We start from the raw sequence: 25,841 nt of genomic DNA on the forward strand, positions 1-25,841 counted from the left end.
AAGAGTACCTCATTTTCAAGAGGAGAAGTTTCTAATTGACCACTTCTTTTAAAATAAAACATGGTTTTTAATGTATCCCAGCAAAAATTAATATCTCTTCAAAAAGTTCTCTTGTAATTAAGTTTGAATTCCCTTTGTCATACTGCTTCTAATATTGTACATTGACCTCCTTATTTTTCAGTGTTTATAATCTTTTCTTAGGTCATCTTTTTTCAAAATTAAGATTACTTTGTTCTTTTCTGTGTTTTTCAGCCTTTCTAAGCTTTTATTGTCACTCCTGTAAGTGTTTGTGGCAAATGTCGGGGTTTAAGAAAAACCATGAAATAAATATTATAATAAAAGAGGTTATGCCTTTTTCAACAATGTTTTCTAATCATTTTATTCTGTTAGTTATTGTGAGATTCTATAATCTCAGTTTCTGAAAGCCCATTTAGTTGATTCTTTGCCAGATAGTTTTTATATTTTAGAATAGATTGCATGCACACTTCTCATAGAATCTTATTTTTGTGAAGTATTTTGGTGTTTTCAAATAACCTTGTAGTAATAAATGTAAATTACATTGCTATGATTTTCCATATTTATTAATGATAATTAGTATTGTTGTGTTCATGGTCACTTGAAAATGGCCTTAGTTCTTCTATTTAGTTTTTAAACTGATGGCAGTTTGCATGAACACAATTTTTCCTAATGTCTGTATTTCAGAAGAATGCATGAGTGTTTGTTTTATAACCAGATTTGTTTCTGTTTTTTCAGAAGTCATATTTTAATTCCCGCAATTTATTTAATGGAATTATCTATATCTTTTGCATGTAAGCCTATAGGTTTCATTAAATTCAAAAAGCAATTTTGAGATGTCATGTGCTCTTTGGTTGCTTAAGGCCGTTTTATGTTTGTTGCTTTAAAAATCACATGGGATGCAGCTGATGCTTTACAAAGTACAACCAAGCTAATCGTTTTAAAATAGCTTTGCTGTTTTCTTTCCTAGAGTAGGAGTTTAGGATCAAATACTTAACAGAAAAAGGAAAATAAGAGACCTTATAAGTAGGCATCTCACTGATTCAGTTAGATACAGACATTCAAGCTAAAGTTATTAATACATGCAGCCTTTTTGAATAACACCTCTCAAAATTGATTATATAGTGGTCACTGATATTTATAGTTAGTTTAAGGATGTTTCTCTTTCATACTTTAAATATTGTCCATGACCCATGCAATAATTTTACCATGCTGTAGAGCAAGATGACACCTCTTGCAATGAAGGTAGAGGGTACTTTCCCCTACACCTCCAGAAAAAGGAAGTTACTTGGGAAATATTGTTTGGGTGATTTAATAGTTACCATTAATTAAGGTCATCGGTTGACTGGGCATAGGTTGATTCTGTTCAAAGTTAACAACCTAAAAAGATAACCATGAACTGTAATATATTTCCTTTGTGAGGATTTAGGGTAAGGAAGATAATAAAGTATTTTAAAGTGTTTACAATATACTCTTAGAACCTTCATGATATGGCACACCTGCAGAGGGATTTTTTGCTTAATTATATGAACATTAACTTTTATCATTACAGCTTACATTTTATAATTCTATTTTAAATACATCTGGGAACTTTCAGTATAGTAATATTTAATCTTCCATTGGGTGGTTGGAAATTCAGGTTCATAGCAAGCCATATTAATCTGATGCTTGTCTCAGTTTAGTCAATTAACATTTGACTACCTATTCAGTTGAGGATTCTAAGAAAGTTTTATAGTCCTTTACAATTACTGTTTAAAAAGTGCAGTCTTTCTCCTTACAGAACTCGACTGTTTTTTTACATTTTTTACTGAGTTTTTATGGTAGAGATAAAGGGAGTATTCATTCAACAGACATATGAGAACTAACTATATTCTGTAATTAGATAGTCCCTATTCTTAATCAACTTAGAAGTTTAGTGGGAGACACAGGAAAATCAACAAGTTAGTTATGAATACAGTATAGTGGAAGCACATGGAAGATGGAACTATCTAGATAGATTCCTAAAATTAATATGTCATTTTTGCCCATATGGGCCATCCTATTCTCTGTTTCAGTTTTATTAATATTTCATTTATTTTAGAGTATTTTGAGTCTTTTTCTTTTCTATAATTTTTAAAGAGACTATAGGCATCATCTAGTCTGACATGATTATTTTCTAGGAGTTAGAACCAGAGCCTAGAGAGATTTATTGACTTCAGATGAAGAAACTAATTGCTTCTTATAAAGTGTGTTATCCAGACCAGCGGAATCAGTATCACCTGGGAACTTGTTAGAAATACATACTGTCAGGTTCCACTCCAGACCTACTGAATTTGATGTGTTTCAGCAGTCTGTGGGTTTAACCAGCCTTCCAGATGATTCCGAAGCATGTTCAAGTTTAGGAACCACTGTTACAGCTCATTGATTCTTTATGCCTCCATCACTAATCAAGGTCACTGTTCTAGAGAGCAGCTATTACTGATGCATGTGTTTTACCTCAGGGGCCTTTCAGTAAAAATCAGTAAAGAGTACTGATAGAGTTAATTGGTGATAAAGCTGGAATAAGAGCCTCCAGTCTAGCATTCCTTCCGTCATTCAGTGTTACTTTTTACCTTTTTAAATCTCTGACAGCAACTTATTTAGTCTACAGTACTGATTCTGAACCCCTAGCTTTAAAAAGGCTGCAACCCTAATTTAAACATCAAAGTAAAGTAAATAAATGAACGTATTCTTAGAAAAGCTTCTTAGGTTTTTCTTCAGCTTACTAAAGAACTGATTCTGAATCTTCTCTGGATTGTGGATTCCTGTGGAAAACTGATGAAAGCTATAAACCTTTTCTTCAGGAAAAAAAAGAAATTATGTATACACTAGTCCCCTCTTATCCACGAGGAATACGTTCCAAGACAATCAGTGGATACCTGAAACTGCAAGTAGTGCCTTCATATGCTGTTTTTTTCCAATGAAAACATATGTAGAGAGGATGTGGAGAAATAGGAACACTTTTACACTGTTGGTGGGACTGTAAACTAGTTCAACCATTGTGGAAGTCAGTGTGGCGATTCCTCAGGGATCTAGAACTAGAAATACCATTTGACCCAGCCATCCCATTACTGGGTATATACCCAAAGGACTATAAATCATGCTGCTATAAAGACACATGCACACGTATGTTTATTGCGGCACTATTCACAATAGCAAAGAGTTGGAACCAACCCAAATGTCCAACAACGATAGACTGGATTAAGAAAATGTGGCACATATACACCATGGAATACTATGCAGCCATAAAAAATGATGAGTTCGTGTCCTTTGTAGGGACATGGATGAAACTGGAAAACATCATTCTCAGTAAACTATCGCAAGGACAAAAAACCAAACACCGCATGTTCTCACTCATAGGTGGGAATTGAACAATGAGAACTCATGGACACAGGAAGGGGAACATCACACTCCAGGGACTGTTGTGGGGTGGGGGGAGGGGGGAGGGACAGCATTAGGAGATACACCTAATGCTCAATGACGAGTTAATGGGTGCAGGAAATCAACATGGCACATGGATACATATGTAACAAACCTGCACATTGTGCACATGTACCATGTACCCTAAAACCCTAAAGTATAAAAATAAAAAAATAAAAAAAAAAAGAAAACATATGTATGATAAGGTTTAATTCATAAATTAGGCACAGTAAGTGATTAACAACAATAACTAATAATAAAGTAGGACAATTGTAACACTGTAATAAAAATTATGTAAATGTGGCATCTCTGTCTCTCAGAATATCTTATTGTATTGTCCTACAGATAACTGAAATCGTGGAAGGCAAAATGCAGAAAGGGGGGACTACTGTACACCCATGAACAGTATATTATATATAATCTCAGAGACTTCTGGTCTCTCTTGAAGCTCATGGACCCAGGTTAATAAATGCCTTATTTTGATTTCTATGGGGACTTTTATTTCCACTTAATTTTCAGATTCTTCCTTTCCATTTTCTGTAACAATCATTTTTTGAGAGTTTAGAATGGACTATCCTGCATCCCCCAGTATAAATAAGCTTACACATGCGTGTACACACATATGTAACTGGGTGGATGAGTATTTTGGGAAGACTCCTAGATTATTTGGAGGGCATGGGCCAGAGCTTCCTCTAGTAGTTCCCCACATACGTTTTTTCAGGTACATTGAGTATGTGTTGAACAGAATACAGAGAAATTCATGGACATATTAAAGAGTCAGATTCTTTCAAATAAGCAAGTGAAGGGATTGAACATTCAGCAAACAAGGTTCTGATAACACAAGACTTTGGAGACTTGGTGAAGTAGCAGACTTAATGAGATTACTGTGCTTTTACTCTTCTCTCCTCCACCTGCCTATTTTGCAGGGGAGTTGGGGGAGGCTGGCTTAAAAATGCAGAGGCAAATATGGAAGCACTTTAGAGAGTAACATATGAATCTGAATATTCTAGGTATTAGTCCTTGTTCTGGTATTAGTATCATGCTTTTGATTTTTACCATATAAGATGTTTATGCACTCATTATGAAATTCAGACTACTATGTCAAATAACAAAATGTTTGATAGATGTTTAAAGTATGGTGCAATTATGGAACTAAAATATTTCCTCACAAATATTTATTTTCTACGTGCCACTATCTGTCTTCCTAAATATGTGTGAAAAGTTTCAAAATTAACCAAAAAATGCTTTCTGTGCGTATAAGATTTCAGGAAACTTTATAGAGAAAAGTAACCATAGAAATTATTTTACTGTTTTGCATTAGTATTGCCAATAAAATCAGATTACTTTTGATAAAAGATTTAAGAGATAAATGTACTGAAAATAATGTCCTCCAATGCAAGGAGCATTGTAGTTCATGAGATCTTTAGTTATTGGTATTTTTGTGGGATACAGATTAATTAGTAATATATTAATCAGAGGTCTTATTTTATGTAAGAGAATTTAGATAGTGTTTTATAATCACTTTTTGAAAAAACTGCATAGATTATAATGTCTTTTTTCCTCTTCTCTTCCAGGATCGAAGTAGAATGTATGACAGTTTGAATATGCACTCTTTGGAAAATTCCCTTATTGATATTATGAGAGCAGAGCACGATCCTCTTAAGGGTAGGTGACTTTTTAAAAATACATATGTTTATATTATACACCAATTTGCTTATCTTACTAGTTTTATATGAAAGTAAACCCTAAGTAGCACCTATATCCAATATAAAACTCTCTTATACATTTATTAATGAGAATCTTTGTTTTTATGAAATGCCATACTTTGTTGCTTACTGTGAACTCATCTCCCTTGACTTAAAATTTAAGGAAAATTTACTATTTAGAGACACACTTCAGTTCACCAGAGAATGAAGAATGGATCTAAAAGTATACACTAGTCACTTTGCTAGAGTTCTTTCAAGTACAAAAATACTAAAAATATTTCTTGGAATACTTGTATTCACAATTTGCGGTGATTCCAGCCTAGAATTATCCCTAGTTAACCTCCTTTCTCTATTTTTCTTCTACTGTCATAGGGTTTTGAAAGGGGGGGGAATATTTTATAGTAGCTTCTCTGAGGTGAAAAATAGCTTTTCATAGACGTTGAGACAAATTCGGGAAAAGAACCGGCCCACTTACCCTATAGTAGCAGTCTTCACTAATTGTTTATAGTATTTGAAGAAATTTCATTAGCATATTTGTTTTTGTCTGTACATATTCTATGTATAAAATGAAAAAAAGCGATTATTATATATTTTTTATACAATATGTCTCATTGTCATTTATATCAGTGGTGAAAATCTACCAAATTGTCTATTTGAGTCATGACAGTTACTATTTATCTATTGCTACATAATTATCTCAGAACTTAGCAGCTTAAAAACAGCAATAAATATTTATTACTTTAAACAGTCTCTGTGAGTCAGAAATTCGGGAGCAGCTTAACTATTTTATTCTGGCTCAGAATCTCTCATTGAATCAAAATCTTGGATTACTTTGTAAATTTTCTCTATTTTTAATTCTATAAAGCCAAGTTAGAATTCTCTTTCAAGATTTGACCTAAAAACTCTATAAACTTCCATATTGGCAGGGAGGTGGTGATGTGGGGCTAAGTTGATAATACTGACCACATATCTAACTATTTTGTTCTGTTTATGGATTTTGCTTGTAAAAAGAATTCCTTGTCTTTTTAATTCCTTAGTTTTAAGGAGCTTGAGAAGCTGAGGGGATATTAGTGATTGTTGATTATGTGTGCTAATAGTAATTCCTCATACAAACTTACAGTTATATGTCAGGTTTTTGGGGATGTTTGTTTGAGTTTCTTTTTTTTTTCTTCTTTTTTTTTTTTTTTGCTTCTAACCAAAATTCAGCTTAGTTTTTTGAGTATCTTTGTATAGGGTCTTGGTCTTTTTCACTGTTATGCTGGCAGTTTCAGTGGTTTGTCTTAGATCCACCGTTTAAAATAGAAGCCAGCAGCTTATGATTAAGAAGTTTCCTGTTTCTCTCCTTGGCTTCTCAAGAAAGAAAACTCTTAGAAACTCTTAATACAAGATAAAGTCAAGATTATTAACTGTTACCAGTGGATAACAAAAGTTTTTCATTGTTGTTTCTCCCAGTATTTTTTTTTTTTCAAAAGGCTTTTTAAACATGTTAGACAAAATGTTCATTGTGGCACTGTTAATTATCTCAGTTTTTCTTTTTGCTAGCCTGGGTTATAGTAAAGTGAAGGGAAACCTAAAAGAGGACATTGAAAAGGAAATGGAAGCATTATAAGGCTAAGGGGAATTTTATATATATATATACACACACACACACACACACACACATACACACACACACACATATATAGATACATATGTTTTTTAATCTCAAGTGAATTCAAAATTTTTAAGTTAGGAAAATTATCTTTGGCTGTGAGAAGGGAAAAAACATGCTCACTAACCACCTTTAGGAATTATTATGGTTACAAGTCTCTTCATATTTACACAAAACGTGGAATATTTTATCTTCCACGTGTTTTATGACAGAATTTTTAAGAAAAGAAAAAAGAAAAAAATTGAGAAACTTTCTCTGCATAAAATAAAAAAGTAAGACTGATATTTTTACAAAGCACCATCATATGCCTATTTAAAATTATCTTGGTACTAAGTGCTGCCACTTTAAGTCTTTTTTTTTCCTTTCTTTTCTTATTAATACAAATTCCACTGCCTCTTGGGATATTATGTTGTATATTTTCTTTTTCCCCATACTCTGATTATTGTACTTTTTTCTTTGGGCTAGACCTCAGTAGAATCTTCTAAATCGAGGTGGTAGCAAATGGAATAAACTATCCAGGGTTTAACACCTGAATTTTTTTCCTTCTTTCCATTACTGTTCTTGAGGGCAGTATTTCGCCCTCTGTCTCATCTCTTGTCTCTTACCTTCTCATCCCTTGTAGGAAATCCTGTCCTCTGTTTAATTAAAAAAAAATTATTTTCTCCTAGAAAACAAAATGTTTATTTTATCCTTTTTAAATGCTGTTTTACAAACCAGCCATTTGTTTTGTTTTTGTTATAGGATCTGATGAAAAAGAAGGGAGTTGGAGGGTAAATTTTAAAATGAATTGTTTCTCTTTATATTAATGGTGAAAATATCTAGGAAAATGAACTTGAGTGAGGAGAGATTTTAGTTGTCTCTGTATAATTATCCCAAAATTTAGCAGATCAAAACAACAGTATACATCATCTCACATAATTTCTGTGGGTTTAAATTTGGGAGCAGTTCAGCTAGTTACTTCTGGCTGAGGATAGATATCTCATGAAGTAGCAGTCAACATACTGGCCGAGGCTGCAGTCATCTGAAGGCTTAACTGGAACTGGAGGATCTTTTCTAAGATGGTACACTCACATGGCTGGGTGTTGGCAAAAGAACTCTGTTCGTTGCCTCATGGACCTCTCTACAGGGCTGTAAAATTTTTCTTACAACGTGGTTGCTTATATCCCCCAAAGCGAGTGATGAAAGCTCAAAACGAATGCCCCAATGTCTTCTATGTCCTAGCCTTAGAAGTCTCATACCATCATTTACACAACATTCTGTTAACTGCATAGATCAGCTCTGCTCAATTTAGGCCGAGTCTGCTATTCAAGGGATGTGAATACTAGAGGCTGGCTACCACAGAGGTAAAAGGCAGAGTGGTAAATTTGTATTCAATTCGACCCTCAGTTAAAGAAAAAGAAAAATTAGTCAAGGTGAGACTGTCAGTTGGAAGAAAGCAGTCAAGCAGATCTCTAGAATGCTAAGTGGCAGGTTCCTGACCTGAGAACTGGGTGATTGTGCTAACAGAAGCACCTTCCTCTTATCCTTGTTTATGCCCAAAACACTTCACTGCAGCTATATTTGCCTTTTCCTACTCCCCAGTGTTTTTTCAGGACAGTAGGGAACCTCCATTGTTTAATGTTAATATTTTCATGGTCTGGCATAGCAGGTGGGAAGGGTCTAGTCTTGTTGGAGTTGTACAGATATGAAATGATGGCAACCCAAGATGGAATGCCGAATGCACTTTACTCAATTAAATGTGTCTGCTTTTACACAAGTTTCCTAGACACTGAGTGCACGTTGTCGGAGACAGACATAGTGTCTGCCCTCATTGTATAGCCTACTGGGGAAAGAGAGATTCTTTATACAAATACAATATACATATATCTACTGTGTGTTAGAAATACTGTGGAGGAAGGTTATGAGCTGTTTAGAGAGATTATAAATGGAAGTACCTAATTTACATGTGGAGTAAAGGAAGCTGAGACCTGAAGCGTGAGCAGCACAATGATGGAAAAATATTGGGAGAAAGTGTCAATTAGACAAAGGAACCAGCATGTGCAAAAGCATGGAAGAGATTGTCACATTTGAGGAACTGAAAGGAGGCTAGCCCTGGCATAGCTTGTTTAGGGCTGCCTGATGCCCACTGGGTGTAACAGAGCACAGTTAACACTGTCGAGAGTATGCTATCTTTTGTTATGGATCCTGAACAGTGACACACTGTTAAATGCTTTCTTTAGTATGAATGGCCCTGACCCATCTGCTTTATTTGTTGTGTGGTAGTTTCTCTCTATTAACATCCTATTTTCTGATGACTGTCTTGATTCTTGGCAAATAATTTGCTTTTCAAAGGAAGATCATGGATTCTTTAAATGGTTAAACTAAATCATGCTTTGCCAAGTACTGTTTTGTAGTTTTTCAGTTTTAGATTTGCATACCTATTTTAAATAATTTGTGATTTTTTAATATATGTGTATATATATATTCCCCCTTTAACAAAAGAACAAGACAGTGATTATTGTTAAGCTCTTTTCCTTCCCTGCCCCCAACAATTTGTAAAAAGGCTTACTGTGTGAGTATTTTTGCCAGAAATTGCTTGTATCATTCCCCAAAGTATAGGGACAAACAAAAGTACTTAATTGTAGCTCATAAAAGTTGATTTGAAAACTCTAGGAAGAAATGTAGTTTGTGTAATGGTTTTGGGGAAGATCTGTGTCAGTTAAGTCATAATGCCTCTACCAATGTTTCATGAGCAGTTAAAGGGAATTAAGGAAAAAGAATTTAGAATGTGATTTTACACCAACAAATGTGTAGAAGTGGATGCCTTTAAAACTTCTTATTTACTACGTTTTTGTATATCTAGTGTCATTTTTATTAGCTGATTGCTAAACTCCTATTTTTTAAGACTCCTGAAGTAAGAAGCTCTGTTTATTTTAGGGCATATAAGCCCTAAGAAAATAAGGAGTTATTCCTGTGAGGTGCTGACTGATTATGGTAGTACCAAATTGCTTATTTTCTTCCACTTTTCTCTCTTTTTCCTTTCAGCTGACCTTAATATAAGATTACAATACCAAGTCACAAAATAACTTGTATAAATTTCTAAAAGTCTCCATTGTGAGAACTTATATTTAGAATTTAATAACTGTTGAGCCAGGCAGAGGTTCTCAGACACTGAGACTGTGTCAACCATGTGGTTTTCAGGGCCCATCCTAGAGGTGGTGTAGTTCGTGTGGGGTGTAGAACACACCTGGAGAAACTCTGGTATAAGAGAGCAATGGTAAGGAGATCTTTAAAAATTTGTGAAAGTTTAATGGCATTTATTAAAGTACAAAATAAAACAAATACCAATAATATATGTGCCAAAGCAGGTATGTCATCTGCTCTTACAGGACTCTTCCTTATTTCCCCTGACACATAAAAAGGGGTGCATTTCTCAAAACTGAGTTTACTTTTTCTTCAGCCACTGGTGTTTTCCTGAAGTCAAAAGTTTTACAATTGCCAATAACAAAGAAAAAAGAGTATAGAAGAAAATCACATATATTAGATACATTTAAAGATATATATCTTTAAAAAGATAGAGGGATGCTGCATGTGCATTCAGTTTTAAATGAAATGTTTCCATTTTTTTTAAAAAGGAGTAAGTAGAATTGACATTCTTTCTCCTTTATTGATTTTTCGTTTCTTTATTCTATAGACTCCTGGCCTTTGATAGGAAAAAAAATATTAACTTTTGGAGTAAATTATATTTATATAGCAGCCATATATATTTTATTAAACATATTCTGACTTTGAGGTGATTACTCTTATAATGTACATGGAATCTTAATACTTTACCCTTCCACTACTAAGAATTGTTCATCTTAGTGAAAGTACAATTTATGAGTTTGACTGGTAATTGAGAATATCCGTAGGTTGAAAAGGAAATTATAAAAATGTGGTTGTGAAAGTTTGTATTTTAAAAAAACTTAATTGCAATATGGCATCATGGATAGAGATAAGTTTTGTTTTTATTCCTTTTTACATAGTTGTCTTTATTACAAACTGTTATTAAAACATACTTGAGTTTTATTTCTTCCAAGCATCTTTGAATATTTAGGTAAATGATTTAAATTATGACAAACTGAAATTTTTTTCTTAAAAACTAAAACCCATCAGACAGAAACTACAATGAATTTTATTAAAATCACATTTATTTATTCAGAACATATATATGCTTACTGCAATCCTGTTATTCACCACAAAGCATCTTTCATATGATTTGAAAAATGTTTATATCACTTGTTTTAAATGGAAAGTAGAACAACAAAAAGAATGTTTCCTATATATAACTTGCAGTGATAAAAGCAAGTAATTGGAATAATTAGGCTTATGCATTTTAACTACTTATAGTATTTGAAGATATATCGAAGAATCTCTTCTGAAGGTTTTTTCTCCAAAATAATAACATTTTATCCTTTTTAAAGTGTTTGTTTTCCTGTTACAAAAAAATAGTATTCATTTATTGAAGAAAATGTGGAAACACTAGGAGAAACAAGTTTTAAAATCATCATTTATCTCACAAACTAAAATAATCATAATTGATATTTTGGTGTATAATTTTTCCAATCTTTCCATTCTCTATTTATAAACTTAAAATATTTGCAGTAATTAAATCTTTGCCTTCCATCCAACCTGGTTAACTTTTTTTAAAAATTAGTTTAAAAATATATTTACATAATTTTGAAAGTCAAGTAGTGCTATAAGTCTTATTTAAGGAAGAAATGGAAGTCTCCTTCCTCTTCCTTGTCTGTCCACTTCAGATTCCTGCTCCTTACTGGTAGCCACTATGAGCTTTTTTTTTTGAACTGGTTATGTAATTATTTGTAAATAATATGCTTGTGCTTCTGTATTTCCTACATTTTAGGTATTATATGTTGATATTCTAATATGACTTAATATCCTTCAATATTTCCCCTACTCTGTCTTCCAAAATGATAAGAACACTTTTGTTTAAGTCACGGATTGTGTTACTGAGATAAGGCAAATAATATTCATAGATGAACCTTGTATGTTTTGTAATATAATGTAACATTGTCTTTTTCGTAAAGCTTTGTTTTTTCTGGAATTAATCATTATCTTTTTTAGTTTATTTGCTTAGTTTTCTAAGTATTTATCATTAATTCATCCCAGAATTTATCCATAGACTGTAAAGCTTCTTTCAATACATACAAATGCATCAAATTATCATCCAGATTGTTTTTTTTTCATTATTGCAGTCCTATATAGCAGTCATTTTGGGACTTTCATAATCCTAGGAATTCCTTTTTTTCTGTGGAATCCATGTCCTAATCTCCATGTCCTTTAATGACTTACACCTTTGTTTTTCTTTGATTTGTTGGACCTGTATTACCTTCCTGCTAATGGGACATACATTTTGAGACCCTATATGTATTAAAACGTAATTTTTCTACCTATATGATAGGCCACTATGGAATTATATATTAGCAATTTAGAATATTGAAGTTATGATCTGTTAACCTCCAGTATTGCTTTAAGTGTGGCATCATTCTGAATCCTGTTCATTTGTATGATTGCCTTGATTTCTTATTTTATTTTTTTGTTGTTTTTCTTTCTGGAAGCTTTTAGGATATTTTTCATGCCTGTGGTTCTGCAATTTCATAATAATGAAATGTGTATCTTGGAATGTGTATGTGCATACATACCTTCCTTCCTACATTTTTTAATTTATTAAGCTGTACCTTCATTGGACCCTTTTAATTCAGAGGTTTATATCTTCAGTTCTTGGAATTTGGGGATATTATTTCTTTGATAATTTCTTCCTTTTTTTTTTTTTTGAGATGGGAGTCTCGCACTGTTGTCTGGGCTGGAGTGCAATGGTGTGATCTTGGCTCACTGCAACCTTTGCCTCCCGGGTTCAAGTGATTCTCCTGCCTCAGCCTCCCGAGTAGCTGGGATTACAGGTGTCCACCACCATGCCTGGCAAATTTTTGTATTTTCAGTAGAGACGGGGTTTCACTATGTTGGCCAAGCTAGTCTCGAACTCCTGACTTTGTGATCTGCCCACCTCGGCCTCCCAAAGTGCTGAGATTACAGGCGTGAGCCACCGTGCCTACCTCCCATTTTTTAATATTACCTCTTTTTGGAATTCCTGTTCCTCAAATGTTAAATGTTGTATAGTCATCTGTTTTTCTTTTTCTGTTTTCCATTGTTTTGTCTGTTTTGCATTTCAAGAGCTTATGTTTATTTTTCAAATCTTCTATGGAGTTTTTTGTTTTAAAAATTTTTGCTAATTTTTAAAACCTCCTTTAAAAAAATTCTCAGAACTTTCCAATTATATCTTATTCTTGTTGTTTGATCTTATTTCTCTGGAGGCTATTATAGTGTTTGAAGATTATTTTCCCAGTTCCTTATATTGTCTGTGCTTTTTCTAAGTTCTTTTTTATTTGGTTGTGTTCTCTTTTTTTCCTCATGTTGGGAGCTTCATCTTTTACTGTCTATTCATATTTAAAAGTAAGACACAAAAAATGGGGATTGGAAGCTCAATGTATATAGTTGAAATTATCAACTAGTAATGATTGTAATAAGTCAATCAGGTGAGACCCTCACCATGCCTGTGTCTAGGTCTTTTCTTTTGTTCTGGGAAATGAACATGGATGTGAGTCTTCTAGTCTTCTGCTTGTGAGCTGTAGGCCTAGCTGCTAGCCTTCTTAGATGAACCCAGGAGGGTTCTTTTAAAAACTAACAAGCAATCTTAAACCTTCCTGTTTTTAGTTGTACCCCACTTTTACACACAGTTATAACCAGAGCTTCTGATTTCTGAACCTGTCCAGGTGTGTACTACAGTAAATGGAGTGTTACTTGATGGCATTCCCCATATATACACTGGCTTAGGTTTGTGTTTCAGTGATTTCTGGTCTACAAAGTTAGTTACCATTCAACCATTCACATTTACAATTCCCAGAAATTTGATGACTTGGTTGTTTTATGATCCTGTTCCAGTGTCTTTATCCTAATGGGGTTATGCCTCTTTAAAAAAATTTTTTTTTTTTAAGACACCTCTTTCAAATCTTTCTAACTGCCACGTTAGGGGTTTTGGAAAGCAATAGAGGTGAACACGTGTATTCAGTCCTTCGTGTTCAGCTGGCAGTCTCTGTAATCTCTAGTCAACTTCTACCTCATCATAAAGACTCTTTGGCACCCCTATCAAGGGTAGATTACTTTTGTGTTAAAGATTTATAGAGAATCAAGTTTCTTTTTAATCAGAGCACTTTTCTTATTTTAGATTCAATTGTTTGTTCTTTTTTTTTTTTTTTTTTGAGATGAAGTCTCGCTGTGTCCCCCAGGCTAGAGTGCAGTGGCACGATCTTGGCTCACTGCAACCTCCACCTCCTAGGTTCAAGCGATTGTCCTGCCTCAGCCTCCCAAGTAACTGGGACTACAGGCACGTGCTACCACACCCGGCTAATTTTTTGTATCTTTAGTAGAGACGGGGTTTCACCATGTTAGCCAGGATGGTCTCGATCTCCTGACCTCGTGATCCACCCACCTCTGTCTCCCAAAATGCTTGGGATTACAGGCCTGAGCCACCATGCCCAAACTATTTTTTTAATATATATCTTTCACATAAGACTGTGTCATGGGAGCAATGGCCACATGTGTTTTTGCTTTACCTTGAATCAGCATCTATCATGATGTCACACAAATAGGAGGAGCCCAGTAAATTATTGGTTAAATGATAAAGCATTTTCTCATAATTCATACTCTTCAAAATATTGATTTAGAACTTTAAAGAATTACTGTATATTGTATCTATACATGTAAAATAGTTTGCATAACCATTCTTGTATAGTTGAACATTTAGGTATTTCAAATTTTTAAATAAAATTGAATTAGCTTTTTCTGTGTTTATTTTCATAGCACAAACTTCATATGCTTGTTTCTGAGGCTGTAAACATACATTGCCAACCTACGTTTGCTTTATACCAGTTCCACTGGCAATATTTTGTTGCCCATTTGCTATTCCTACCAGTTATCAGCATTACTTTTGTTGAAAACCCTTTTAACAGTGAAAAGTTTTGCAACCATTAACAACTTGATTTTAATATTAGTTGAATACATCTTAATTAGTACCACTTTTATTATAATAGGTATATGATAATACATTATCTTACTAAATGATTAATGACTTAAGTTTTGTCTTTTATTATTGTTGTCTTTTGGGATTACCCTTTTCTTGAATCAAAACTTTTTGATATTCTATGTTCTTTGGTGTTTCTTGGTAAATTTTCTAGTATTAATTGGGTAAAAGTCTTAAAATATGGTTAGGTCAAAAAATTTATGAGAGGATTTTGATTTGAATGCATTAACTAGATTAATTTCAGTTGAATCTAAAGTAGATTGATGGCTTTTATTAGATGTAGGTAAGGAATGATTCTGTTGCTCTCTTCGGATCTCGTACTTTGGATCTAAGGGTCTTTTCTGCGTTTGTATGATCTTATTCTTAGGCTTTTATGAGGCATGCATTGAAATTTGGGAGTGTGGTCAGGAATGACTGTCCTGCCCCTTGGATCTGAGCAGAGATTGGAGTTATTCAAGGTTGGTAATGACCACATTCTAAGTGGATTTTACCAGACTTCAAATGAACCTTTTTTTCCTAATTGGATTTGGAAGTAAAGGTAAAATGTAGATTATGAAAACAATATTGGAAGAATCTGTCAAATGAGTGGGGGCAATGCTTTATTTAAAGCACTTAAGAAGTATTAGATGTCTTCTATTAAGGGTATATGTGTATTGTGTGTTTAATAAACACATACAGTATATAACATACCCTACATATCATTTATTGAACAGTTGATACAGCTAAGCATTGTTCTTGAGGACTCTACATATATGTATTAACTCATTTAATTTGCATGACTAAGAGGTAGATATTTACCCTTATTTTACAGTTGGATGACTGTGGCTTATTCTTAATAATTGTCTGCATTTCAACTGCTAGTAAGTGGTGGAACTTGGTAGCTCTTGAGTTTGTGCTTTTAACCACTGCACCATACTGTCTCCCTTTTGATCTGTTGCTAATTCTAACCTAAACTCTTTATGATTCTAATGTGATTTAAATGTTTATTTTTCTTTTAAAAACAATTGGCAGAGCACATGGCATTGTTCTTTAGCTATGTTCTCATCACCAAAGAGTGAGTTAGCATCATCAACTGAATATTAGGGCTTTGGAGTTCATTTCTTCTATTAACTCATTAAAGAAAAAATAGTTTAGAGAAGGGAAAAAATTATCTTGGCAAAGAGCAACAAGCAGGACTTTTGCAATATCTCTCCCCACAACTTCCAATATGTAAGAGATTTAGAAATAAGCTGAAAAAAAGTCTTGTTCTATGATTTTTTTTTCATTTTCTTAGAGAATATCCTCCCTATGCCACACATACAAACACATATTAAGGTATTTGTGTTTTTGATTCAGTCCATAGTTTACATAGTAGAATGAAATACTTGATTTATCCATTCAACAAATATTTGAGAGCCTATTATACGCTAGGCTTTGTTTTATATGCTAGAGAGTAAGAGAGACTAAGTTACTGCCTTCATGGATCTTCTGTTTTAAAGAAGTATGGAGACAGAAAATATTAGATGATAATCAGTACTATGCAGAAAAAAATATACTATCAAGGGGATAGTGAAAGAAGCTGCTATTTTAGACAGGATAGTCTGTCATACTATCTCTTAAAGACCTGAATGAAGTGCGGGGTGCAAGCTTTGGTCGTATCTGGGCAAATGTATTTCAAGCAGAAAAAAAAGGAAGTAGGAAGATCCTGAAAAGGGATTACCTGGCATGTTTGAGGAACAGCAAAGAGATCAGTGTAGCAAAAATGGTAAAGAATCAGGGACCAGATATTTGTTCCAAATGTAATCTGGTTATTTCTCTAAACAAGTGATAAGTTTTATACAGTTGTCATATTTCTTAGTATTTTTAGTTGCTCAGATAATACATTTAAAGTGGCTAACATGAAGTAAGGCTTTTTTATACAGTTGTCACTTGGTAACCATTGGGGCTGGTTCCAGGACCACCCAGGGATACCAAGATCAGCCATGCTCAAGTCCATTATGTAAAATGATGTAGTTTTTGCATATAACCTGTGCACATCTTGTTATGTACTTTAAATCATCTCTAAATTACTTACAATACCTAAAACAGTGCCTAGACATCACATTTGTGTGGATTCAATGTCATATCATACTTGGTGCACATCAGATTCAAGTTTTGCTTTCTAGAACACATTGGAATTTTTTTTTCCTGAGTATTTTTGGTCAGGAATTATATTTTCAATATAATTTCTTGGTTGAATCCCATGAATGCAGAAGCCCCAGACACAGAGGGCCGACTATATATGTTATATACAAATTACTATTTAAAATCGTAACAGATGAATAAGACAATTTTTAAGATACGATAGATCCTCTAGTTATTCACTGACACCTAAAAATGCATATATTTTTTAAATTACTTATTTTAAATTTCATAATATCTTAATGTGAAAGCAGTGTCAAGAGCTAGTGTATACTCTTTATTGATATATTAAACCATTATGAAATTATCATATTTTCACAATAATAAGCAATTGCCTGGTTACCTAAAATTTAATTTGCCCGGGTTTATTACTAGAAGACTTTGTAAGCTTAGGTTCATTAGGGACAACAGAAAACTCCTAAGTGGCTTGGATAAGATAGAAGTTTGTTTCCCTTACCAGAAACATTAACACTCCTAGAGTAGGATGGTGATTTTCATGGATTGAAGCTCCTTTTTATCTCATTCTTCTGTTATCCTGAAACACAGTTTCTGCCTCATGGTCTAATATGGTTTCTTCACATTAGCTATCACATCAGCATTTCAGCAAGCAAGAAAGAGAAAAGGAAGGTCTTCCCTTTTAAGGATACAGTACCTCCCAGAAATTGCACATACCACTTTCACTTTATATCCCATTGGCCAGATCTTACATTCAGGGGTACACTTACCTACAAGAAGGCTGGGCTATGTATGTAGTTTTTTGGTTTTTTGTTTTTTACTCTGGGAAGCTCTGTATCTGTCTAACTTTGATGACCCTATTATTGACAGGAACAGGTAGGTATTAGTGTACATCTATCAGTCACTGAACCACAGGTCTTTTAAACAATAAGGAGAAATTAGTTTTATAGTAATGTGTTTTTTTTCTATTTTTCTATATTAAATTATCAAATATTCTATAGAATATTCTGTGAATTTTTTAAGAGACAAAATTGTCCTACAACCAACTATATATACCTTTATGTTATCAATATAAAATAATTATTAATTAAGATAGTGATTAAGCGTATGGAGCCAAACTGCTTAGGTTCAGGTTCTTCCAGTGCTACCTACCGGTGATATAACCTTGGGCAACTAACCTATTTAACTTTTTGTGATATAGTGTTGTCATCTTAAAATGAACTCATAGGATTGTTGTTAGGATTAAGTAATTGGTTATAAAGAACGTAGAAAAGCTCCTGGCTCAGAGTATAGCCTCAAATGCTGTTAGTTCTTACTATCAATTGGCAGGTTCTTAGCGAAAGTACTTTTAATAATACCCTAAGTAAAACATAACTTTAAAAGTTAACCTATGAAGATGCATTAATGTTTCCACTGTGGTAGAGAAAAAGACTCATCTTTAAAAATGAGTCTAAATTTGCTTATTTCATTTTGGAGTATGTTATTACTTACATTGAGAGATTTTTTTAGGTAGCGAGCTGTAGTATTTTAGAATATGTATACATATGTATACAATATATGTTCTTTTGCAAATAGTTATGTTTTTTAAACTTTCCACAAAATGTGTGCCTTGTAAAAGTCTATTCAGAGCCATAATATCAAAAGACTATTAGCAGTGAAAATATTTTATTGCCTGTATCTTGGGATAAATAAATGAACAGGAACCTATTAAAGAGTAATTATGTGACAGTTGAAAGTTGAGGATCTTTCAAGGTGGAACTAGGCTTCATGTTAAGGCTTTGCTTAATTTACTTTTCCAGGAAGTCTTGCCTTAATCCCTGGGCCTGATTACTATGTACTCTGTTGTGTTTTTTTATATAGCATTCTATACATAACTCTTTTAGCACCTAGCATATTTTATTGAAATTGTATATTTGTGTCTATCTCCCCTACCACATCATAAGACTATGTCCCACTCATGTTTACATCCTCTGCATCCTACATAACTGTCAGTATCTTAGATTTAATTAACTTATTATGCTGAACAGTGATACAGGTTGCCACTTTGTAGGAGTTTGTTTTTTTTTTTTTTAAATCTTAAGTCAGAAATAACAGTAATTTATTCATGGCCTTAAATTGTTCTCCAAATTTGGCCATCTGCAGCAAGATGTTTAGAAATAGGCATATTTCCAAAATAAGCTATAATACTTCAAAGTAACATTCCGTGTTACTGAAGTGCAGTTTAGGAAAGCTGTGCTTCCTGGCTCTTTATTGTGTACCTCTCATATGTATGCTTCTATTTCTCATTCCACATCAAGGTATCACAACAAGAAATTTACTTGTGTGTTTTAGAGTATGATAACTTTATTTAAGAGGTCATTTAGTCAAATCATATCATGCTGCGTAAAATGCAGGAGTAAATAAGAGATGGTAGATAATCCTTATGATAACACTTATTTTACCTGTGTTGAGTCTGAAACCAAAATGTCCCATAGTTAACTTAGAGCTCAGGTGAAGTGTGTATGTGTATGTACAGGTAACATGTTTGCGTATCTATCATATATATGTATTTTAGTGTCAAAATTGGATTATTTTTGCCACTTACTCTTGCATTAGTAGATGATCAAACTCTTTAATTTCATAACTGAAACAAAATCCAACAGAGAATCTCCGTCTTATATGTGGGCCTGTAGAGTGTAGAGGGCTTGCTGAGGTGGTAAAGGTAGATGCAATTAGTCTGTAGAGGACTTGCTGAGGTGATAAAGGTAGATGCAGTTCATCTGTACTCCTTACTCGTGTGCTAGCATGTTGTTTTGTTTTTAAAGGGACTGTGCTGAAAATTACTAAAATGTAATCCTAGACATTTAATTTTTAGACATTTTTCAAATCGGTTAAAAAAAATTTTTTTTTTTCATTTGTTAGAGACAGGGTCTTGCCCTGTTGCTCAGGCTGGAGTGCATTGGTACAATCATAGCCCACTACAGGCTCAAACTCCTGGGCTCAAGTGATCTTCCTTTCTCTACCTCCCAGCTAGCTGGGACTACAAGCATGAGCCACCGTGCCCAGCCTCTAAATGGGTTTTAATGTACTATTCTAATAGTATATTAGAGATTCAGGCATTTGAGAAAAATCCTGTATTTTATAATAGACTAAAAATAATGTTCATCCTTCCTATTGGCATTTATCAAACAAGTGTTATGATGTAAAAATGCTGGATAAACCACAGAATGTTTCATGCATACCTTTTTTCTTCTCCACAGCAGTTTGTAATACTGTTGTCCCTTCTGCATTTAGTAAATAAAAACTTTTGACTGAAGAATGACTCAGAGGAAATACTATGCTACTATACTCATCAGCTTTAATTTTTTTATATTTTTAATCATTTGTAAACTTTGAAGAAGTTAAATTTTCAATATTTGTAATAGAAGATGTTTTCGTTAAACTAGTTTATTTAAATATGACTTTATAAAGCCACGTTGGCAAGTTGAGATGAATTTTTCTGCTTATTTTTTATTTTAACATTTTAATTGTTTTTGATTTGGGAATATGAAATTCTCTCGTTTTATTTTTGACAAGAGATCTATAGATAAAATTACAATTTTGAAAAAAATTTAAAAATTCACATTTCATATTAAATTTGCAAGACTAGGATATGATACATATATTGTTTTTACATTCCAAAAATAAATAAGCTTTATTCTATTGGCATTGCTCCCAAATCACATTGTATTCTTATGATCTAGGAACTAAGGTTAACTTTTTATGTTGCCTTCAACTTCCAAAGATAATTTCAGTTAATATACTTTTAATTGAACATAAGCTTTTTAGTTCTTAAGAAATATACTGTGCTCAATAATTTTCTCTTTATGCCACCTTTGTTTGTTGTTGTTTTTTGTTTTTTTGTTTTTGCTTTTCAAATAACTCCATAATCTTCAAACTCATCTTTCCTGTCTTTTTAAAGGTCGATTGAGCTATCCACATCCAGGAACTGACAATCTGTTGATGTTAAATGGTAAGTTTTATAAAAACATTTTATGTTTCCAATTGAGTTATGTAAAGATGATTTAATACATGTTTCTCTGAACCTCTCCATACACACAATTTAATCATTCTATCAGTATAAAAATAAAGTTACAACTATTCCTATGCAAAAGGCAGAATTAGGAATCTGAGTGTGTTCGGGCTGGTAAAGCAGCCATTTGTAACAGTATGACTTTAATTCAGTGATCACAGACTTCGAGGCAGTCCTGGTTTGAATATTGCCTTTCCAGTTTCAGGTATGACCTTGGACAGATTACTATTACCTTAGTTTCCCCATCTGTGTAATGAGAATATAGTCTCAAGGTTTATTGTGAGATTTAAATGAGATGTTTGCAAAGGCGTAGAACTTGTTACTTAGTATAGCACTTGTGTTTGTGGTTAAGGAATATACTGGTGACTCTATGAATATTGTGATCACACTAAACTTATTCAAACTAGAAAGCTTACATAGTGAAGTTCACTAAAGTAAGGAAAATAATAAATAAATTTTCGTTAAAGTTAGTTTTCTTTCTGTTAGACAAACATTAACATATTCAGAGTCTCAGTACTTAGCACTTCTGTGATTGTGGGAGTAGAGATGGAAGATTAAAATATCCTTCACGGGAGTATTTTTAAGTCAGAGGGTGGGTGTGGAGAGGGAAATAGGAAGGGGAAACAATAGAAATAGTATTAATATTTACTTTAAAAAAAATATATCATTAGAATGGCTTGGCTCTTGTATTTCAACTAAAGCTTTGCTGAAATAAGATGGCAATGAAATTGAGGAACAACGACTGAAAATAAGGTACATGTAAAGCTGGACCATGTGAACTAATTTTAAGACAGAAGGATGGAAATAAAGTCCAGACCATGTAGGAGATGGTCAGGGTAAGTAGGATTCTCAATGAGAAAAATTGAAGAAGCAGAGCATTAGATGAGGTGATTGATTTAATCATTCAGCATTTCACTGTTGAGTTGTCTAGCACGTGCCAGCACTGGGTTATTTAATTAGTGAGAATCCTACAGGTTGGTTGTGGTCAGAATGCCAGGGTACTACTGGAGCCATACTGAGTCATGTGGAAGCAAAGAGCTTAGTAGCCACAGTGTATCTGCAACTTACATTATTAGTTATACTAAACATTATTAAACTAATGGATGATTTTGTCAGTTGGGAAAAGCCCTTATAAATAATCTAGATGTTAGGTTGAAAAGTGTTTCGTCACACGGTAGAAAGAAGAGTATTTTATTTCAGGCAAGAGTTGCATCTTGTGGACAAGATGGCTTTGTGTATTATGTGAGTAGTCTTAGTAGTCTGTCATTTGGGGCCACAATGCATACTCAGTACAGGAAGCCAGCCTGGAAATTCTGAACTTTTTCTGGCAAGGTACTAGCGGGGAGAAAAAGATAATGAAACTAGGACATGAAAATGTGTTTACATCAGGAAAAGAAACAATTTGATCCAAAGAGAATTTTTTTAAAACTTTTTTCGGATCATTGGTTGAGAGTGAAGCAAAATAATTGGGAATATTTGTGGGTTAAAGAAGTCACAACATAATTGGGAATATTTGTGGGTTAAAGAAGTCTTGAATATTAGGGATTTAAATAATTTTAGTAGACACCAGGGTTATTGAAGAGAGAACTAGGCAAAGAAAGGTACTAATAGGTAAGGGGATATTTTTCTTGAGCTATTTTTTAACTACGTGCAATTCAGCTATATTCTTAGCATATTGTCTCCCTGGGAAATGTGAGAATTAAGTGATATTAGTACTCCTGTATTAAGTATTTATTAAATGTTATTGACTGATTAAAGAAATTGTATCTCATAGTACATAGATCTACTTTTTGAATTATGAAAGTTTTTTTTTTAAGTATATCACATTTAACTCACTTTTAGGCATTTGGTTAAGTAAGTTGAATTACTTAACTGACAGGCAGAGCTAATAGTTAACTTTAAAAATCAGTGTTCAGTAATAAATTTTGCATCAGTCTTTTTGTTTGTTTGTTTTTGAAGTAGTGTAATAGTAGCTAGCACATAGTGGTTGCTAACATAGATTCTGGAGCCAGATTATCTGAGTTTAAACCCAGGTTGGCATTTTCTATCTGTGTAACCTTGAACAGCTTACCTCACTTCACTTTGACTCAGTTTGTTTATGTCTAAAACAGATTAGCATACTGGCTGACTCAGGGGGACTGTTCTGAGAAGTGAGTGAATTCATTCATGTAAAGTATTTAGAGCAGCTTCTGAAAGTAAATGTTAGCTAAGTAGTGGGTGATGGTGAACAGTGACAAAAATTTATTTGAAAGAGTAAAAATTATGTCCTATAAATACATGAAGTTGGATATGTCTATGTTGGAGAATATAAACTTAAGAGAAAACATAACTGATATTTTAAACTATTTGAAGTATATTATAAGTAGCCAACAAAGATGACCCATTTTGTGTTGTTGCAGAAAGCTAAACTAGAACTATTTGTTAGAAACTATCTTGGGACAAAGTTTAGGTAAAATAACCCCCAAAAAAGGTAAAATAACTCTCTGAGGCATTGTTTCCTAAAGTGTGATGCTGTTGCTCCTTGGAGTACCCAAGATGACTTCTGATGTACACAGATACACATTAAAATAAATGCATGACTGTTGCAATTAAAGAACATTCCTTAGAAAATGCGGAACTGACAGAAAGCTGACAGTGATGCTAGGCTTGAGTTTCTTTAATAAAACATACTATTACAATTGTTGTGCCGATATGGCAAATATATCTGTAAACATATCTGTAAAGATTTTATGATTCTACCTTAATAGTTAATCAGCAGTTATGGTTAATCTTTTAAATATTCCTTTAAGTAAGAAATAAAGAGAAAGCCAGGAAGTTGATCAAATTCAGTAAAACTATGAAGTGTCTCTGGCAAATCCTTAACTCTAAGAGTCTGTTAACTCAGATATATATATTTTTTAAAAAGAGGTATAATACAATAAACGCCTGTATATCTCATGAGGCTGTAGAGATGTTTTTAATTTAAACAATAAAAAAACCATATAAATATAACTACAAGCAGTCTCCTTCTGAACAGACCATATTCCCCAAATTAAGTTGAATTGACTGCTGGAGACTGTCACTATTGAAGAATTCAAATATGTTGAAGAGTCCGTATTTAGCATCCAGAAGCACTTTAGGGAAGTCACATTATATAGAATTGTGTAGATTGTTTTAAAACCAACGGTGAAGTACTTCTGAAGTTAGAATGAAAGTATGTATGTTTATATTTCTAAATGTATAAATCCTAAACACTTTTTATTATCAGTAGTTTAAAAAAAAACCTGCTTTCCATAGTAGTAAAGAGCAATACAAAATGATGTATTATTCAAGTATTTGTATTAATATTTGAATTGTATTACCTTTTTCTCAAGGAAGATAGCTTACATTTTTATTAGTACATAACATTTTTCAAAAGAGAAACAGCAGAAGTATTGGTGGCCAGGAGGGGGAGTGGGAATGGTATTAGCAAGCTAGTTAGAAATGTAAATTTGCTGTGATAACCCACATACAGCTATGTATGTGATAAAGAGCTTACTGTACTTTGAGAGGAAAAAAGTTATGTGTATCGTTTAATTAAGAAAATTAAGTCAGTAATTGTATTTCTGAAGGCAGATGCTCTATCTATTCAGTCATAAAAATGGGAAAGTGGAGTAGCCATCAGTTCTTTTTTTTTTTTTTTTTTATGCTGGTGGAATGAGTGGAGGAGATAAGCTTTCTTTCGGGTCTTGAAAAGGACTATGATTTAGGGGCCGGGCACAATGGCTCACACCTGTAATCCTAGCACTTTGGGAGGCTGAGGCGGGCAGATCACGACGTCAGGAGATCGAGACTATCCTGGCTCCTGGCTAACACGGTGAAACCCCGTCTCTACTAAAAATACAAAAAAATTTAGCTGGGCGTGGTGGCAGGCGCCTGTAGTCCCAGCTACTCTGGAGGCTGAGGCAGGAGAATGGCGTGAACCCAGGGAGGTGGAGCTTGCAGTGATGCAGTGAGCCGAGATTCCGCCACTGCACTCCAGCCTGGGCGACAGAGTAAGACTCCACCTCAAAAAAAAAGACTATGATTTAGTAGCATGGTTCTCTCCTTAGTTTTGGCTTTTTCAAATTGAAAAAAATTAAAATGTCTTTAGTTTCCTCATCAAGAGAAATTTAACTGTATTTCCAGCTAATTTAATGTGTATGCCTATCCCTTCCTCTAGCTGCAGTAATTCAGTTACCACAACTGTAGCTGAGAGCCAATACCTATGACCCTATACAGTTTCTAGTCAGAATATTAGAATCATCCTGTTTTTGTTTTTTGTAGCTATGGATTAGAACCTTAATAAGACGATTTGGAAACCAGAACCAAAATTGTAAAGTCGCTTGTCTTCAGGCTTTTCTCAAAGCCTTCTTATTTTTAAATAAATAAGGACACACATGTGCCAGTAATATATGTTTTAACATACCAGTGCATATACACATCAACAGGTATGTTAAATAGCTAGCTCCTCATGTTATTTTTACAACACATCGTAAGTGTTCTTCATTTTTATACGTTTTTCCTTTTAAAAATCATATTCTAAATGAGTTTGAAGGACATATTGTTATAAAAAGTCTTTTTAAAAACATAAGTCACTTAGTTTTTTTCTTAATAGGTAGATGTTTCTCATAATTCTGATTAAGAGTTACAATGCAACATACTCCAGAAATTCACATAGAAATATTGGTAGGAAAGTGAATACACACACCATTGTTTAGTGTGATGGTGGCAGATTAGTTATTTCCATAA

The 25,841-nt window shown here is 33.5% G+C and overlaps 1 protein-coding gene across 11 annotated transcripts in view; it reads left to right on the forward strand.

The window, feature by feature from the left end:
- The window catches only part of CPEB2 (cytoplasmic polyadenylation element binding protein 2), a 69,047-nt gene that overhangs the window by 10,098 nt on the left and 33,108 nt on the right, over positions 1–25,841 (forward strand). For all 11 annotated transcript variants that reach the window (XM_055246349.2, XM_055246351.2, XM_055246346.2 and 8 more), the window contains 2 exons: positions 5,028–5,118; positions 20,982–21,032. In XM_055246349.2, coding sequence (XP_055102324.1) covers positions 5,028–5,118; positions 20,982–21,032 — 142 coding nt within the window. The remainder of the gene's footprint in view (positions 1–5,027; positions 5,119–20,981; positions 21,033–25,841) is intronic.

Source organism: Symphalangus syndactylus, chromosome 16 (genome assembly GCF_028878055.3).
Source record: "Symphalangus syndactylus isolate Jambi chromosome 16, NHGRI_mSymSyn1-v2.1_pri, whole genome shotgun sequence".
In the NCBI taxonomy this organism is placed as follows: Eukaryota; Metazoa; Chordata; class Mammalia; order Primates; family Hylobatidae; genus Symphalangus; species Symphalangus syndactylus.